At 32.5% G+C, this 18,612-nt stretch overlaps 1 protein-coding gene across 1 annotated transcript in view; it reads left to right on the top strand.

Moving 5' to 3' along the window:
• SGCZ (sarcoglycan zeta) overlaps window positions 1–18,612 on the top strand; it is an 832,117-nt gene that overhangs the window by 351,086 nt on the left and 462,419 nt on the right. Inside the window, exon 2 of the mRNA XM_020282783.2 lies at window positions 2,457–2,552. Within this exon, the coding sequence (XP_020138372.1) occupies window positions 2,508–2,552 (45 nt within the window). The 5' untranslated portion in view covers window positions 2,457–2,507. The remainder of the gene's footprint in view (window positions 1–2,456; window positions 2,553–18,612) is intronic.

The following is an 18,612-nucleotide window of genomic DNA, read 5'->3' as shown; positions in this document are numbered from 1 at the left end:
AATTTGATTTGTATTGCTGTGTCTCTTCTAAAGACTCCTTATGTCACAGTGAAAGAGCACAAACCTTTCTGAGAACGGGAACTCAGAATGGAAGGAAGGAGGTGGCCAGAAGAGTTTGAAATGTTGATCATATGGCTCAACTTTTCCCATCTGGATATGTGGAAAACCCAAGAGCAGAACAAAATAATTTTGTTGTTTTTCTTTTTTTGTTTTATGTTCAAGGCTGGGCTATAGAGGGCAAATAGGGATCAATATTATACTTGAAAATTTGTGAAGGGAAATGTACAAGAATTTAGGACTTTGTAAGAACTTAAGGCACATTGAAATTTTTTTTAACATATTAAGAGTCATATGTGTTTCTTTTTAGTAAAAATGGCTGAAAATTTTATGCAAACATTTATATTCCATAGAACTTTTTAAACAATTCTTATAGTTTATTGTAGATGCTCCTCGTGGTAGGATGGGGTTATATCTCTATAAGTCCATAGTCAATTGAAAATATTGTAAGTTGAAGTGCATTTAATACACCTAGCATACAAAATCATTGCTTAGTTAAGCTTACTTAAATGTGTTCATAACACTTTCATTAACCTATAGTTGGGTAAAATCATCTAACATAAAGCCTGTTTTATATAAAGTGTTGAATATCTCAGGTAATTTTTTGAATACTGTACCAAAAGTAAAAAACAGATGGGTTGTGTGGGTATTTAAAGTATAGTTTCTACTGAACACATATTGCTTTCACACCATTGTAAAGTTGAAAAATCATAAATCAAACCATCACAAATTGGAGACAGTCAGTATATAAAATCAAACTCATATCTGTTGTGTTAACATATCCCCAGCTATGATGATATATAAAATCAAACTCATATAATATCTGTTGTGTTAACATATCTCCAGCTATGATGATAATATTTTTGTTGAAATTGAAATATATGATTCAAATTGCATGTGAATTTTCCTAGAAAAAATAACTTTTCACTATGTAGTGTTCTAATGGAAAGAATTCATCTTTATTATATCTTCAACTCAAAATACGTTGCATAGATACTGTCTTGAATTATTCAGTATTACATTATAATGTTTCTCACCTCAACATGATTATGTACTCTTTGTAGGTATGTGTCATACCTTGTCTATATTTTGTGACTTTCATGGCACAGATACAAAGAAAACTAGAATTAGAAAAGTAGAATCTTTATTTTATAGATGAGAAAATTAATGATAATGTCTACTTTGTAGGACACTGAGCTCAGTGGCAGCTCATACCTTGTCCAAGTCATACAGCAATTAAACCTCGGTCTCACTGGTCCAAAATGCACACTCATTTTTCATTTATACCACAGTTAATTATGAGTCAACTTAATTTAGAAGTGCTTATTACATCAATAGGAAATAGAGAGCAGATTGCATCTAGGCTGTCATGGGGATAAGTTATTTTATGTCTAAATGATTTTGTAGGTATATATGATTTGGGGATATCCTATGGACATTTAATTTTGTTGAATACTTTTCTGATCTCCCATTCATTAAATTGTCTTCTTCTTATCTCATGCTCCCCTTATCTTTTACTAGTCTCAGGGAAAGAGATATTGCTCCTTCTTATCAAGTACACCACCTATTAATATTTGCGATTTAATTACCCCTTCCTCCTTTCCCTTTGCACTGACTCCTTTTCCTCAGGTACTTAATTCTGTTCCCTTATAAAAACTCTCTCATGGTTTTTATTTGCCCCAAATCGTTACATCATACCATATATTCCATCATCAGAAACCCTAACTTTCAGGTTCATCTTAACCTCTTCCCTCTGTTTTTGTTTATTTGTTTTGGCTGAAAACACCATGCTATTGAGTGTACTTGTCTTCCTGTAAAAGCTGTTTCTCTTCCTGGAAACCTCATCTGCCAGCCTGGCAAATTCTATTTATTCATCAAGGCTTCAATCAGTTGTTAGCTCATTTATTTAAAAAAAAAAAATCCAGTTTATCCAGTTTCGATGACTTGCCTTGATTCCTTGGGTGCATCAGGCACATACTCATTTCCTTCTCCCTTTAAGATGACACTTTTTTGCATTTTATTAATAGCATTAATTTATGAATCTGTCTTAGCCATAGAATTACGAGTTTTTGCTGGTAAATACCATGTCTTATTCTTTATTCTAACAGGACTTCCTGGCATAGAATACAGGCTCAATGAAAGTTTTCTAAATGAATGAATACATAATGGACACATCTGTGCTTTCAGTGGCTATCTGTGCTCCAGTGAATAACTAGAGACAGTAAGTTTAGGGACATTGCTTTACTGAGGTTGTAGGGAAGGCTGAGTCACAGGAACATGGCAGAAACAATGAGACCTTGGCCATTGTACCAGAGTTGAACTCTTAGATATTTAGCACATGCACACACTTTTCTGGTCATTTTACATATATTTTTATTTCTGTTTTGTTTTGAAAATAGGTTAAAGCTCCAGGAAATTTAAAAGAGTAGTACAATAGCCACTCTTTATCCATGATCAACATTTTGGCAGATTTGCTGTTGAGGAATCATTTAAAGGTAAGCTGCACACATCATGGCTCTTCATCACTAGATATTTTAATATATATCTTAAAAAAATCAGCATCCTCTTACATATTAGCAACATGTTTATCATTCACCAATATGTAGCATTATCTCAATTATATAATTATTATCTAAATATTATCTAATTTTTAGTCCATATTCAAATTTTTCTAATTGTTTTTATTTGGTCCCAGGTATAATCCAGGTGTAAACATTTCATTTGTTTATTTGTTTATAGTGTTCTTTAATATACAGCAATTACCCCCTGACACCAACCATGTCTGTCTCTCTTGTCATTGACATTTTTGATGAAGTCAAGCCAGTTGACTTGTAAAATATCCCATATATGTATGTAGGTTACAGTTTCCTCGAATGCAGCATCATATTAGATTTATTTTGGCACGAATACTATGTAGGTGATGGTTTGCACTTATTTTTGCATCATCTCAAGGCATATTACGTCCATTTATTTAGTAATTGAACAAGCTATGTGATCACTCGATTAATCTATTGACCATTATATTCTTTCATTCTGAGAATATGCATTTTCTTCTGCAATTAAAGAAGTAATTTCTTGGGTAATACTTTAAGATTTTATATCAGTCTTTTATCACAATAATCTATTAGGTTCTTTCTCTGTGTTAATCGGGGATTTCCAAATGGTGATTTCAAAATTTCTAGTATTATATCTACATTCATTGTATCAGACATTTTTGTGAGAATAAGTGCTTTTTTATTATTAAAAAAATCTCAATCTTTTTGGGTATGGGGAATCCTTCAAAGTGGCTTCTTTTTCCTTTTTGATATGTTCTCATTAGTCTTTAAGCATTTACTTTCCCACAGAACAAAATGTTGTTCTTATACTTTCCCTGCCAAGTGTGGCATTAGCCATTTCTCCAAGGACCCTAAATAGGGAATAGCATTAGGAACTACCATCTGAGCAATAGGTGTACTCATTGCTACCTGGATGTCATTTCTTCTTTGAAGTTATTTTTACCCTTAGAATGTATGTATGTCAGTGTGGCATCCACATAAATTTGGCGTTTACTCACACCATCATCTTTCACCTGAGAAAAACTTTCCATTACATCATTCAGTCTACTGAAAAACGTGTTGGAATAAGATTCCTATGACAGGTTAAAGACATTGGCACAGTTCTGACTCTATGCAGATGGAAAGACAGTTTCTTCAAGGCAACCTACTAATGGGCAATCTAGCCCTTGTGAGTTAGAAATGTATCTAGATTAGAAACATCTAAGATTCATCATAAGAGTATCTGTAGGGAGATCAAAATAAGACATAATAGCATTATATTGGAGTTTTTGAAGAATTGTTTTGTTTTTCACCAATATAAAAATGTAGAGTAAATATTTAAGCATCTTTCATGAGCAAGCCAGCATTATTTTAAATACCAATATGGTATATCAACTGGGAGTATTTTAGCATGATATCTAAGGATCTTCCACATACTTTTTAGAAATTAGCTTTGTTAGAGTGACTTTTTGTGAATTCTTAAATCTTTTTCCAGCTGACCACAATTCATGTAATTATGTATTTGAATTAGTGAAGACCATGAAAGCACTGTGACAGAATAATTATCTTTAATTATACTAATTACATTAATGGATAAAAATTGATGATTAGGGCATTACTCTGTGAAAATAATAGCTTTCTATTAATGATTGGATCATCTTGAAACTTATCTTCTCAGCTTTTCCACCTCTTCTGACCTACATTTGACATCCAACAGTTTAAGAAAACTTTGAACCTTACATTCCCTTGAATATGCCCTCACTTTCTGAGTCTTTTCCCAATTAACTAAGATTGTTCAGGTTGCCAGATCTAGCAAATAAGAAAACAAGACTCTCAGATAAATTTGAATTTCAGATGAATAATGAGTAAGTTTTTTAGTATCATATAAGTAGGTCCCAGATATTGCAACATTAGAGATGATTTCTATAAAGAAATATACTAAATAACTGTAAATTGGATATGTGTTTTTTTTTGTTTTTTTTTTTTTTGAGACAGAGTCTCACTTTGTTGCACAGGCTAGAGTGAGTGCCGTGGCGTCAGCCTAGCTCACGGCAACCTCAAACTCCTGGGCTCAAGCAATCCTTCTGCCTCAGCCTCCCAAGTAGCTGGGACTACAGGCATGCGCCACCATGCCCGGCTAATTTTATATATATATATATATATTAGTTGGCCAATTAATTTCTTTCTATTTATAGTAGAGACGGGGTCTTGCTCTTGCTCAGGCTGGTTTCGAACTCCTGACCTCGAGCAATCCGCCCGCCTCGGCCTCCCAGAGTGCTAGGATTACAGGCTTGAGCCACCGCGCCCGGCCGGATATGTGTTTTTATAGGATATATGACTACTGTTCTGTCCACACAATATAGGAAGAGTTGTCAGGATTTTACTGAAATTTGAATTAGCCACAGAGATAAATTTTTAGTGTTTCACTTTAAACTGTAAAAAATAAGTTGCCAATCATACACTACAAAGTTAAATGAGGGTTATGTGTCAGTTTTTGTTATAAAATGCAAGCATAAAGTTTTTGTTAAATTGTAAATTTCAGTTTATCTCTCTGTTAAGGCAGGCAGACATATTATTTTCAGAATATATATTTTCCCCTTATCTGATTTTCAAAGGAGGGTGGGCATTTTCACGATTATCATTGATTAACAACAATTGAAATTCTGACAAGTCTTCATCAAACAGCAATTCTTCTATCATTTTATTAACTGACAGCATCCATAAATTATTTATTAAAGAGTGTTGTGTTGATTTTCTTTTTTATTTACTTACTGGGTGTTAAAAATATGTAGAGATTTATTCCTCATTGTACTTTGTTTATTTAGTAAAAGTAAAAAGTCACAGGCAATATCCTGATTTCTGGGCATAAGAATCAATCATTTGCATAATGGGGTATGAAACCCTGAAATACAAAACTATGAAATCCTTGCTCAATTTGAGAGTAGTTATGTTTGTCATAGAGAGAGAAGTTTAATTGGGCACATTGTGCATCAGAATATACTTTAGACTCTGTTGTTAATATTTTCCATACAAAAATGTTTATAATTATTTATTTTAAAGTAAAAAAGAAATTTCTCCCAGAGCCAAGTTTTAATAATACTGTGCTCTGTTGATCCTGGGACCTGGGCCACATTGTAGGTTTCCACCTTTTCCTCTTTTTAAAATAGCCCTGAAGTAGTTGAATGGATGTACCCTTAGAGATATTCACTGATGCAAGTTTAACATATTGACTGCCACACTAGAATTTTTTTTCCCCTTGGAACTACAGTATTTTATTATGAAAATAGAATAAAAACTTCAAAAATAAAATGATGCTTTCTAATTTAATGAAAAATCTGTTATTTTTTATTGTTTTCTATGTGTGAGTTATGCAACTTGAAAAACAATTCACGTGGCTCCCAAGGTGAAGAAACATGTGAATTACATATGCTTCATGAGGCCTCATGCTCAAAACTAGCGTGAGTTAAATACAACTCACATGTAGTTAATGTGTTAAATATTGTGATGTACTTTATCAAGGAGAGCTGATACACTTCCAAAGCTGTCACAGCTGGCTAACTCTAGTCCAATTCATAAGGGATTAATTGGCCATGGGTGCTTGTGAGCAGAAATACTGTCACTGCAGCTGTAGATCTGTCACTTTGATACACAAGGTAATCAAGTCCAGTAATAGATTCTCTATGAATGTTAATAGCTTTCCTGAGCAAGAAATCATTAGGGGCTGTTTTCTCCATGTCATGTGGAAGAACATAGTCTGGGCTTTCAGTTAAAGATCATTTGATATTTTGTGGAAGAAACTTACTTTCCAAAACTGCTGAAATATCAAATGTATTGTGGGTAAGTTTTGAGATTGCCTACAGAGGAAAATGAAGCTTTAAGAATTAAAGCCAAGAAAACAACCACAAACTTAATAATAAAAGTAAAATAGAAAAACTATAACTTTTTCTAGTCACTTTTTTACAAATTTTTGTAAAGGTTGAAACAATTAAAAAAATAAGTAAAAAGTAAATGTTTACTTTTACTTCTCTTCAGTTTTCTTCCCATAGATATAACCTAGTTTTTCTGATATGAAAACATTCCATAGCATTTACTATTCATTTACATATAGAGTTATATACATGTACACATGCAAATAAAGTTTTATATTTTTATATGAATAGGATTATAGTATACTTTTTAGCAGCTTCTTGGGGCTGTCAGTATTTATAAATATATTGCTTCTAATAGCTGCATAATATTCCTGATAGAGGTGCACTTTACTTATTTAAATATTAATTGAATTTTGACTGTAAAGAATTTTCTAAGAAATTAAGAAAACGAGAAGTAAATTATTTAATTTTAATGTTATTTGAAATATTATTTGACTCTGCACCAATCACATCTTTTTCTATGCAAGGCAAAACTTAACACCTACAACAGTGTGCAATATACAAGGCATTGAATTTTTAATATTGAATTTCGCACTTTGATTGGTGTCCCAGATTTCTCAGGAATGATTAAACTTCTAATTAGACACCAGTTGAGAATATTTCCCTATAACTTCTGTCTCTAACAGTAATTATCCCTATGCTACAGAATTATTGGAGGAGAAGGGAGAATGATGAAATTATAAATTCATCAGACAAGAAACTGACTTGGCTAAAAAAGAAATTTCAGCATTAACAGAATTGAGGAACATCTGCAATCCTAAAGTGCAGGGCAAAGAATTCTAGAGATAAAGTACCATGGGTGGTGCCTTTGCCTTTGTATGCACCATCCAGAAAGAACTTAATAGTAGATCTTGATATGAATTCTGCATACTGGATTTGTATGCCAGTTGAAAGACTAAACATGTTTCTGAACAGCTTGCATATCTCAATATGTGCACAGAGAGATAAATACCATTGTCCTTTACCAGCTATGCAAGTAAAAATATAGTTACAATAAATAATCATATAGAAAAAATTTTAAAAAGCTACTGGAAATGGGCATAATGTTTTACATATTTGTATATAAAACATTCTTGTACATATCTCCCAGAGCTACTGGGAGAATTAAGATAAAATTATTTAATGCATTTTAAGTAGATTAATATAAATGAATTTAAGTTGGTAAATGGCTTACAAAATTGTGGTTTCCATTTTATAGTTGCTGAGTTGATAGATCATAAAAATATGAGCACATATTTACATAAAACAATAATAAAATCAGATTTTCAATCACCTCTTAGGATTCTTAAGGCTTATTAACAAAATAACCTTTATGGTGAAGGAAAATGCTTTGTGTTGCATCTGGCTAGTGTTGGTATGGAGCTGAAAGTGTCCTTTCTTCTCTCAATCTTGCTACCTTGTACTCAAAACAAGTTGGGCTGGCAAGTTATTTCTACCTCCTTTTTATGCAAAAGGTAATGATTGTTTAGTTTTCAAGAAAGATTTATATTGCAAGAGACCAGACCAGTCTGAGGTTTATATTCAATGAATCTTGAGGTTTAAGTAGAGAGGACAAAAGGGCATTGTACAGATGGTTCTGTTGGAACCCCTACTTCAGAAAGGTAGGCAGCCCATAAAGGTGGTGGCACTTGGCTAGAAAAGAGCCAACATGGAAAAGACAGTTGCCATAATGGCTGGCATGGTGAGATAAGTGCAATAGGAGAGAAGAATTAAGATGTGATTGGAACATGTGGATGTTTCCTGAAGTAATCCCAATATTATCTCAAACAAAGCAAATATTCACCATTTTACAAATTTGTAATGGCGCCATTTGTTCTTCCATTTTGGTCAGGTACTATAGTTATCATTGTGTTACTCTTTTTTGTTGGCTTTTCATAACTTGTGACATTTCATGACATGGTATTAACATTAAAACGGTCCAAGATACATCTCCTGAATGTTTGACAAAGTATATTAATTATGTCTTCCTCCATTGGAGTCAAAAGGTTTATTTTTTAATGCAAAAATACTTATTTTGTCACCATTTACTGATCACCCAGTAGATGCAGACAAAGAGTTAGGTTGGCTCTGACAAGAAAGAAAGTAAATTAGACACATCCCTTTTGCCTTTGAGGAATTTATATTCTATTAATACAGGAGATAGAAATGCAGGAGATAGAAGATACAAACACATAATGATGATTTAATTGAAACATAGAGTCATAGGCAGAGTATTGTGGGAAGAAGAAAGAGGAAGCAGTTCATGGGGTCCTCTAAAAATTAGCTCCTCTTACTGAAAGTTTTCTAGTTGAGTCCTACAAGCCTGTCACAACCTAGTCCAAACAATATATCTTTACAGTTTTGCTGGCTTCCACTGTTTTAAATAATTACTGAAATCTGACCTCTCCTAAATGGCTAGGCTCCACTTATTTTTTAACTCTTTTTAGCAAAATATCTTAGAATTTATATAATAATTTCCTTTGAATGACACATATATGCAATTATCTTGAGACTAGTCTTAATGCACTAAAGTGGAGCTATCCTGATTTCATTCCAAATGCACTTTTCATTTCCTTATTTCTCTGTTATCTATGTCTTATACATCGCAGAATATCTGTTTTACATGAAAGTCTGTAGAGGATATAGGCTGTGTGTGCAGTTTTATGTGTAAAGCATTCATCACAGTTATGTGCAGTCAGGGCACTTGACACAGCCTTTATTTGAGGTGATATTTACCCATAGAGATCATGGTCAGACATAGGAGCTCAAGTAAAGTATGCCATTCTATAACAGACTGTGTCTTTGTATATATTTTCCAGCATGGCCATATCATGTACTCATGAATAAAGGTTTATTGAGAGTCATTACTCACAGAAATTGAGGGCTTAAAAATTCTTGCTAAGAGCTTATTAAAAGAAGACTATCATAGGCAATTATAAAATGCTGCCCCTTTGTACTTCCTGCTTGTGCGAAGACAAGGGAGTCTTCCCCAGAGATTATGGAGAAAGCAGCTGACACTTAAAAAAGCCAATTAGTAGAGCTACTTAATTGCTCATTTGGATTTATGTGCCTCTAAGTCAGTTTGTTTGCTAATGTTTTCAATAACAACAAATAGAAAGTGCAGTTGAATGTGAAAATCAATACTCAGTAGAGATCAACAAAACCATAACCACAAACAGCAAACTAACATCATTTTTTTAAAAAAAATCAATTACAAGAGTTTGAATTCTATTACACTGAATCCATTCAAAGAAAGATTTTTTTTAAGTTGTCAACAGTTAACACAAGTGAGACAAAATTTTAAAAAAATTAAAGGAAATCCACATATTCACAAATGTATTTTGAATAAACATGTGACTAAGGCATTGAAACATTTACACTCCTTGCAAGATCCAACATATTATTGAGGTTTATCAATGGAAATTTCTTAAATGTAGCAGTTATTTATTCTGCAATTGCAGCTAAAAAACTTTTGTTCAATGATTTCTTCTATTAATATAACTATTTGTTGGGCACTTATAATGTGCCAGACATATTCCAAACTGGAATACATATGTAAATGAAACAAAGTAAGTTCCTTTATGGAGCTCTAATTTAATAGGGGAAGAGATGAGTAGACAAGGAACTATAAGAAGCAATGAAAATTATATAGCATATATATATGTGTGTATATATATATACACACACACACACATAAATGCCTAGTATATAGCATGTCAGAATGTAGTACCTATTATAGACAAAAAGAAAAAGTGTAGAGTAAGTTAAAGGAATAAGGAATGGCAATGGTGAGAAAGGGAAGATTGCAATTCTAAGTAGGATAATCTCCTTAGGCTTCTTTGATGCTTATTTTTTCAAATATTAGAAGAACATGAGGGTGATAATAAGCTAATACATTTTTCAAGGAGATATAAGAATAATCAGATTTAGCTATTGACCTCAACTACACCTTTCTATCTGAGGTTCCAAGATATATGCAAACATTAAGGATAAAATGCAAGTAAAATCTTCTAGAACTTTGGCCCAAAAACTCAATGCAAAACTCTATTAACATAGGCTGATCTTAAAGAAAACTTTATTTTGTTCCTATGTTAGGCAGCCCTGAATCAAAATAGTAGGTAAATCCACTCCATCTGTTTCTATTTTGAAGACTAAAATAGGGTCTTTGAGTTGTATTTTTGTATACAAGGGCAATAAAGTCACAGCAGCATGAGTATTGGGGCAGCTGATTGCCCCATTGCAGCTGGTGGAAATTGTTCACCTTGGACCTGTCCATCCAGAATAATTGTCCCAGACTAGCCTGTCATACAGGAGCAAAAGAGAGAAAGGGAGATGAGTCAGAGAATGAGTCCTCTCTACTTTTCCATTTAGGATCATGAGAAGGAAGATGCTAAAATTGTATACCTCATCCCAGTGTTCCTCTAACTATAATAGGATTGCAACTCAATATGATATTTTGTAATGTTTATGGTCCAGACCATGACATCTCTAAGGGAGTGGGGCATCATATCCAGGAATCTCACTAATCTTAAAGGAGAATGGATGACTATATGTGCACATACCAGTAAGGTTTGATCCGTAAATACCAATTTGATGGTGAGTACATGTGGTGCTTGTTTTTCCATTCTTGTGATACTTCACCTAGTAGAGGGGATGGGTATATTCACACCTAATGGGTGCAATGCACATCGTCTGGGGGATGTAGATGCTTGTAGCTCTGACTCAGGCAGGACAAGGGCAATATATATAACCTAAACATTTGCACCCCTGTAATATGCTGAAATAAAAACAAATTAAGTAAACAGGGGCATGGACAAGAGAAGACCTCCTTAAGACTTCTCAGAAGTGAAAAAATACCAACAATGTATGCTGATTATGCATATTTCAAAACTTTTCTTCTCGGATGCTATAGTTACAGACAACACTCAGTAAGTCTCTTTATCTTATTTTTATTCTGTTGTTAATAGAACCTGACCCAATGTAAGACATTTCTATAAAAAAATCTGTGTATCATTGTATAAATGCATTATTTTACATATAAATTTGGAGATTTGGGATAGGGGATGATGGTCCTGGATGCCCTAAAGCACATTATTTGATAATGGTGAAATTCGATAAAGAGAAAGGAGCTAATTCAGCCCTCTTAAAATAAGATGATAAAGAGAGTAAAAAAGGTATAGGAGAAACAGCCAAGTATCAGCTTAAGGATAGAATTCATTACTAGATAAATGCCTACTAGATGAATGCCTACTAGATAAATGAGAGTAGCCTACATATTTGCCTCCAAGACTGATGCTAAGTAGTGTGGAAAGGGAAACTGTCCAATTATGCAATTGAGTCTTCATAAAATGAAAGTAGACCAATTGATGAGAGTTACACCTATTATAGGAAATAATAATACTATCTTACTATTTCAGGCTTATTTCTTACATAGGTAGACCCAGAATAATATTTACCTCAAACATAGAATGTACTTTAATGATTTTATGCTTTTTATTCATTAGCATAAAATAGCTTTGCGTTAGATTAAATCCTCATCTCCTTAGTAAAATTTAACTCATTTTAAGCTCAGCTAAACTACCACCATCATAATAACATTTTCTTTCCTTTTTAATGTTTCCTTTCCAAACTCCAACACAATTACTATAATTCATTTTGCCTTCCTGCACATATCAAAAGATATGTTAGATTCATTTCAATAATTTATTTATTTTATAAACATTAATTGAGTTTCTCCTATATGCCAGGCAGTATTTTACTTGCTGGCAATGTGGTGATGTACCAGAGTCCTGATTCTTATGGGGCTTATGGCCCAGTGGGGCTAGATAATGAATAAATTGATTATTATAATAAATTGAGATATTAATAGTGATTGAAAGATAATAAAAGAATAATGGAATGGAGTTATATTTAACCCAAATTAACCTAAGTGAAAATAAAATGATATTTTGAACCATATAAATTTTAAAATATAGAGCTAGAGCTGACTTCACAAGAAATATGACTACGCAGCTTAATAGATATTATGAAAATACCAAATAACTGGTGAAAGTGACACTCAATAAATGCAGTTTAATGACTAACATAAGAAACTTTCAGCTGCAAATAAGAGAAAACTCAATTTAAACCAGTTTAGATAAGAAAAGTTATTTAATGGTGCACATAACTGTAGAGCCCAGAGGAAGGATTTTTCTGCTGTTGTTATTAATCAGAATTTCAGCTCTGCTCCTAAATAGTCCTTCCATCTTTGCCCTCCTTTGTGTTTGAACTTTTCCTTCACTTTTACTCCTGTCATTATAACACAATGCTAGCAATGGTTCCATTTCGTCTTAAAATTTTCTAAGATATTAAATGCTTGGACAAACTCAGAATCAATCTCTCTTTTTAGGCAATCCCATGCATTAAATGATTTCAGTAAGTTGGACCTTCCAAATGCACAGCTGCTATTAAATGAGGAAGTGTGGGAAGGAAATTGAGGCACAACTAATTGCCCAAATCACTGTCCATCTCTGTAAATAGGGGGGAAAGATAAAGTACTCTGGATTCTAATATATGTGATATATAAATATTATGTGAGGTTTTTATATCCATTAAGTTACAATTCTTATAATGACCTTTATTATAATACTCTATTATGTTTAGTATCTATGGCTCTATTCTTTGACCAGAAGGTAGATCAGCTATTACACAAGAAAAATACTGTAGATCCCACTAGTGAATGGACTCAACAAATGTTTATTTCCCTAATGAATCTTACTATTGATTCCATTCTTTTAAATGTGTAGTGCCTGCAGTAGGAAGTTACTGACTCCAACTTTTCTTCTAGAGCGTACGTATCATTTACTAATTCATTAAATTGCCCAGAGAGAAAAGGTGTCCTTCTTTATTATTGATCTGCTTAAAATGTATGTTCCTGATTTAAAACTAGATATAAAAATATATTAAGAATAAAAATTGAAATGTGTTTATTTAAAGATAGGCTCATGCCAAAGAAAGGTATCTTAAAGTTTGTGATTTTTCTTACTTTTACATCTAATTTAAAAAGAATTGTACATTTGATAACAACAACAGATTTCATATTTAGGAAAAAGTATAATTTTAATTTGGTTCATAACAATGCTTCAATAGAAATGCCTGTTATTAACCATGTCAGCCTGATTGCTTTCTGACTGCAGTTTTCAATTAGACACAATCTGTTCTATTCATACAAAAGGGAGTGAAAGAGAGGAGAATCGAATTACCAAATCATGAACTTGAATAGGCCCTTATAGAAATATGCATTTTGCAAAACTAGTTTGCTTTGTATGGGGGTGATTTTCCTAGATTTGAATAAATGTAGCCAACTTGATTAAAGGTGTGTGCCCAGAGATAGCATCTTTTACAGTACTTTAAATATTCTAGTTTATATCTGATCAGCTTTTATTCAAGTTGCATCATAGCACCTCTGAATTGCCTGTCTTTTTTCATGTTTAATGCATTTTAAGGGCCTCTTAAAATATGATATTTTGAAAGCCACATGTTTAGAAGTATTCTCTTATGGTAAGAAAATGAATGTCTGAGATCTTCCATAATAAGAGTGAGAAAGAAAGACAGCTCTCTCCTTCTTGGAAAGCTCTTAGATTTCTTACCTATTGAGGCAGAAATGGGAAGAAAATTGTCCCTCTGTCTCTTCTGCAGAGTAATACTTATTCAGTTCTTCTCTACTAGATTCTAAATCATATTTTTGGTATTCATCCTTGACTAAGGTGAATACTTTGTGAATTTTTAATATGCAAAAACCTTTAGATAGCATCACAATATTAAAATTGCTTTTTTTTTTTTTTTTTTTTTTTACTGGACCTAAAAGTAGCATTGTTTGGGTCCTGAGTCTCAGGACAAGTAACAGGAAAATAATATTTTTAGCTTATCTTGTTTATATCTGTTTATGCTTCCTTCCCCCAAATGTGAAATGTTCCCCTTTTTAATTCAAAAGGCTTTATGTATCTCAATTTACTCAAATAGATACTTAGATTAGTAATTTTAGCTATTGAGACTAAGAAATAATCTTAAAATTCCCAGGTTTCATGGTATTTTTACTTATTTATTGTTTTGATCTACTTTCGTAACAGATAATTTGAGTGATAAACTTTTATAATATCAATTATCATGTATAAATTTCACAGTTTTATTTATTTAACAATGTGATATGTATCTCTGAATTTTTGTGCTTGATGTTCTTTTATCAGTTTGTCATTCTGGATTCAAATAGTGTTGATTATGTTGAGGTTTCAACAATAAAAATGGCTGTTATTTCTTCCTGTGGAAGTAGAATCACAGACTTTGGGCAAACTCACTAACAATCTTAGTTTTATTAACTCGCAGTCCTGACTCTGATTTAAAAAAAAAAAATACACTTGCTGTATTTGAGTTATTTTTGTTGTGCATATTTCTTTGCTTTGGTAATAATTCTACTAGGTAAGGTTTAGTAATTTTTCCAGTAAATTATTTGAACCTGCACATTGCTTTTGAAAAAATGTCTCACAATAGACCACCATCATCCACAAAATGAACAAATAGTTGGCACTACAGTAACACAAAACTGAATTCCAAGTGAAATACTTTCACCTTTATGGTTTTCTCTTAAACAGGAACCATAAATGTGTTATATTACATGATGTTCCTTGAGCAAAAGCTACACACACACACACACCACACCCCTACACACACCCCACACACGCATCCGTGGAGTGCCCATTCTGAGGTGGTGAATTTGGGAGTATTTCCATTAACAACGAGTAAGATGTGCAACGTTTGGGGGATGGACACGCTTGAAGCTCTTACTCAAGGGGGGAGGGGGGCACGGGCAATATATGTAACCTTAACACTTGTACCCCCATAATATGCTAAAATAAATATACAAAAAATAAATAAATAAAAATGACATCTTTTGATGTTTAGCAATATATTAGAAATTATAGTGGCAGTAGTAACATCATAATGTTATAGTTTTTTTTTCCTAAAGATAACATCTGAATAAAATCTTTATTTTCTTTATCTGATGAAACATTCTGCTATCATTGAGAACAAAATTAGGAAGAAGAATAATATATAGGAACATGGATTTTCATTTTATCAGGCATTCACTGACTGGAAAACAGGTCGGGGATAATTGCACCCATTCTAACCTGATACAGCATGAGGCATTTTAGTTTGAACATCACCAGTTCAGTAATACAGTAAATCCCATAATAATAATAAATCAGGTTAGGTTTACCTTGATTATTTGGTAATTATAAATATAACCTAGGTTTTATAGGATGTAAGTTTATTGGCAAATTGCATATAATTTATTAATAACATTATGAGTATAAGATTAATTTGCTTAATGAGCCAAATTATTAGAATACATTGGATGGATATTGGACGAAAATTAGTTCACCTAATTATTGTGTATAAAAGCTCTCCAGAATTTTTCCTGTATATGAATCAAGATATATGTATGAATTTAAATATGTTTCTTGAAACTCAGAAAAATTATTTAACCCATCCTACTCTCTATTAAGTTATTTGTAAAATGGGAAAAATAACACTACCTCTCACATAAGCTGCTGCAAGCGTTGCATAAAATAAAGCATGTCAGGAACATAGCACTGAACAGTATGATGAACATCATAATTGCTCAGTAAATAGTAGATATTATAATCTATTTGAATTCTGGAGCTAAACATGCAGTACTTTAAAGTATAGCCACTAAAGTTGTTCATATTTCTTATTCATAGGTGATTCCTTCTGTGAAGCAACTATCTCTTGCTCCCTCTTAGCTTTTGCTAAAAAAAATCTCTTTCTGGAAATCTGTTATATATTTCTAGGTAGAGAAACATGTACAAACACTCTAATGCATTTCTTGGGCTGTATTGAAAAAGCTGACTTTATATTTTCTTAAGGAAGTCCTTCTGGCATCTCAGTGAATATGCATGGGTCATACCTGGGCTAAAATTCTCTTTCTAACAGTTAAAGGTTTTTGGCCCAACTTACTATAAACTAAAGGATAGAAGTCAGGATAAACTCTGTATTTGTTTGCTTGCCAATTCATTCAACCATACTGTCTCACTAAATAAAGAATTTTGAGTTTGTGTAATATAATAGCTAAAACCATGGGCATTGACTTAGTCAAACCTGGGTTTGAATTCTACCTCTGTCTCATCCACTATAAATTCAATTTCCTCAACTACAAGATGAAAATGGTCCTATCTTAAAAAATTGTGGGGACTAAATTAAGTAATATATGTAAAGACTTCAGCACAATGGTATCTTAGAGGAGCTTAACATATATGACTTAGTATTTATGAAGCTAGAGCATATGGGAAACACTTCAGAAATTTATGAAATTCTTTCATGCCATGTACTGTTTGGAGACCAAAACCTCAGGAAGTGTTTGTCATTAGTCTTTATCTTTGAAACATGATTATAATATTTGAACACCTAAAAGTGCCATGTACCTTCTCCCCTTACCATGTACAAGATTCTAGAGGGTACAATTTTAATGTTTTTTATCTGAGAGAATTTATAACAAATACATTAACTCAAAAATATTTCAGAATTGGATTTTTTTCTGGTTGATAATCACAAAAAAATTCTACATACATTCAAAAATAGTAGGGTATGTGCAGGGATATGAATCTCTTGGTTAGAATTCTCTGTGTGGTTTGTTTTGCTTCTCTCAGGACATTGACATGGCCACTTGTATTGTTGCAGGTCAACATGGCAGAACATATAGCCAATGCTACAAATAGCTCCAGAATTTTAAATCTTAAAGTTTCACCCATTGTACTAAGGGAGGGTGGTTGTGTTCTTTGGCCTCAAGTTCAGACATTAGGGACAGGAAATGAGTGTTCGATACAGAACTTAGCAACTCTGCCTGTGGTCAGGTGCACATGATCCTAACAAGGTGTCTCAGTGGCCATGTGTGATGGGGGTAGAGTAGTCCTCAGAGTATCTTCAACTATAAAAAAGAAACAAAAATATATTGTCTTACTTTTATTGAAACAGCACTCATAAAAGAAACATATCAAAACTAAAAATGAACATGAAATTCAGCACATAATTTGTTTCCAGGAAAACTGCTCAGCCCTATACAGAATTAATTGTATTATGTATGAATGCCTCAAATCTTTGAATTCATTCCATAAAAAATGTCCATAAATAAACCACAGCTGAATATTGGAATCAGTAAAATAGGATGACCGGTTGAAAGATACTTATGTTGAAAAAAATGTGTCTTGATACATCTGTTATGTCTTCATTTCAAAAGAGACTGCTTATCTTTTAAAAAATTATTATTTAATATATTTAGAACAAGCTAGGTGCTGTTTTAAGTTTAAAGGGTTATGCTTAGAGAATTCAGTTAGAATTTACCAAATAATGGTGATAACTTTTGTGAAAATTGAAACTAGATTTCTTTAGCAAGTGTAATAACCATTCCTTTTACTGTATAATAAAATGAATGTCCTTTATGCTAGAAGTGTTTTTATACTTCCTATTCTTATTTTTAATGCCAAGTTTATTTATCCTATTTATACACATATATAAAGAATATGGATGAGAGACAGAGGGAAGAAGGGGAGAGAGTGAACATGAGAATATGAATATAAATATTGATTTTGCCTCAATTTATAACATGGGTACTATGCAACTTCAACTTAATGCTGAAATGCTATATTGTTATATACTAATAAATGTAATACTCAACTTATCTATATTATGTTAATCTTATTCAGCTATTTCTGATTTTATCTGTATTATAAAAGTTAGTTTCAAGTAAAGGACATTTTTATGAAAAAATGAGAAACTTAATATATAACTTTTTACTCTACCCTGCTAGAACACAATATACTGGTACACAATTGCCATAGTGAATGAATAAATGGATAATGAAAGGTATTCTTCATCAGTTATCTCTCATTGAACAATTTGACCAGGGAAGGAAAATCAGATTTCTTTATTCAGCCATTCTTCAAATATTGCTATTAGGCCTTCCCTGAACCAGTAGTTCCAAAGTAAAGTCTTTTTCTTGTCCGAGGAACATAAATAGACTATACCTCTACACAGATACAATGTTCTACTACTCATTTTCT

Source organism: Microcebus murinus, chromosome 24 (assembly GCF_040939455.1).
Source record: "Microcebus murinus isolate Inina chromosome 24, M.murinus_Inina_mat1.0, whole genome shotgun sequence".
NCBI lineage: Eukaryota > Metazoa > Chordata > Mammalia > Primates > Cheirogaleidae > Microcebus > Microcebus murinus.
This window is presented reverse-complemented; position numbering and strand designations above follow the sequence as displayed.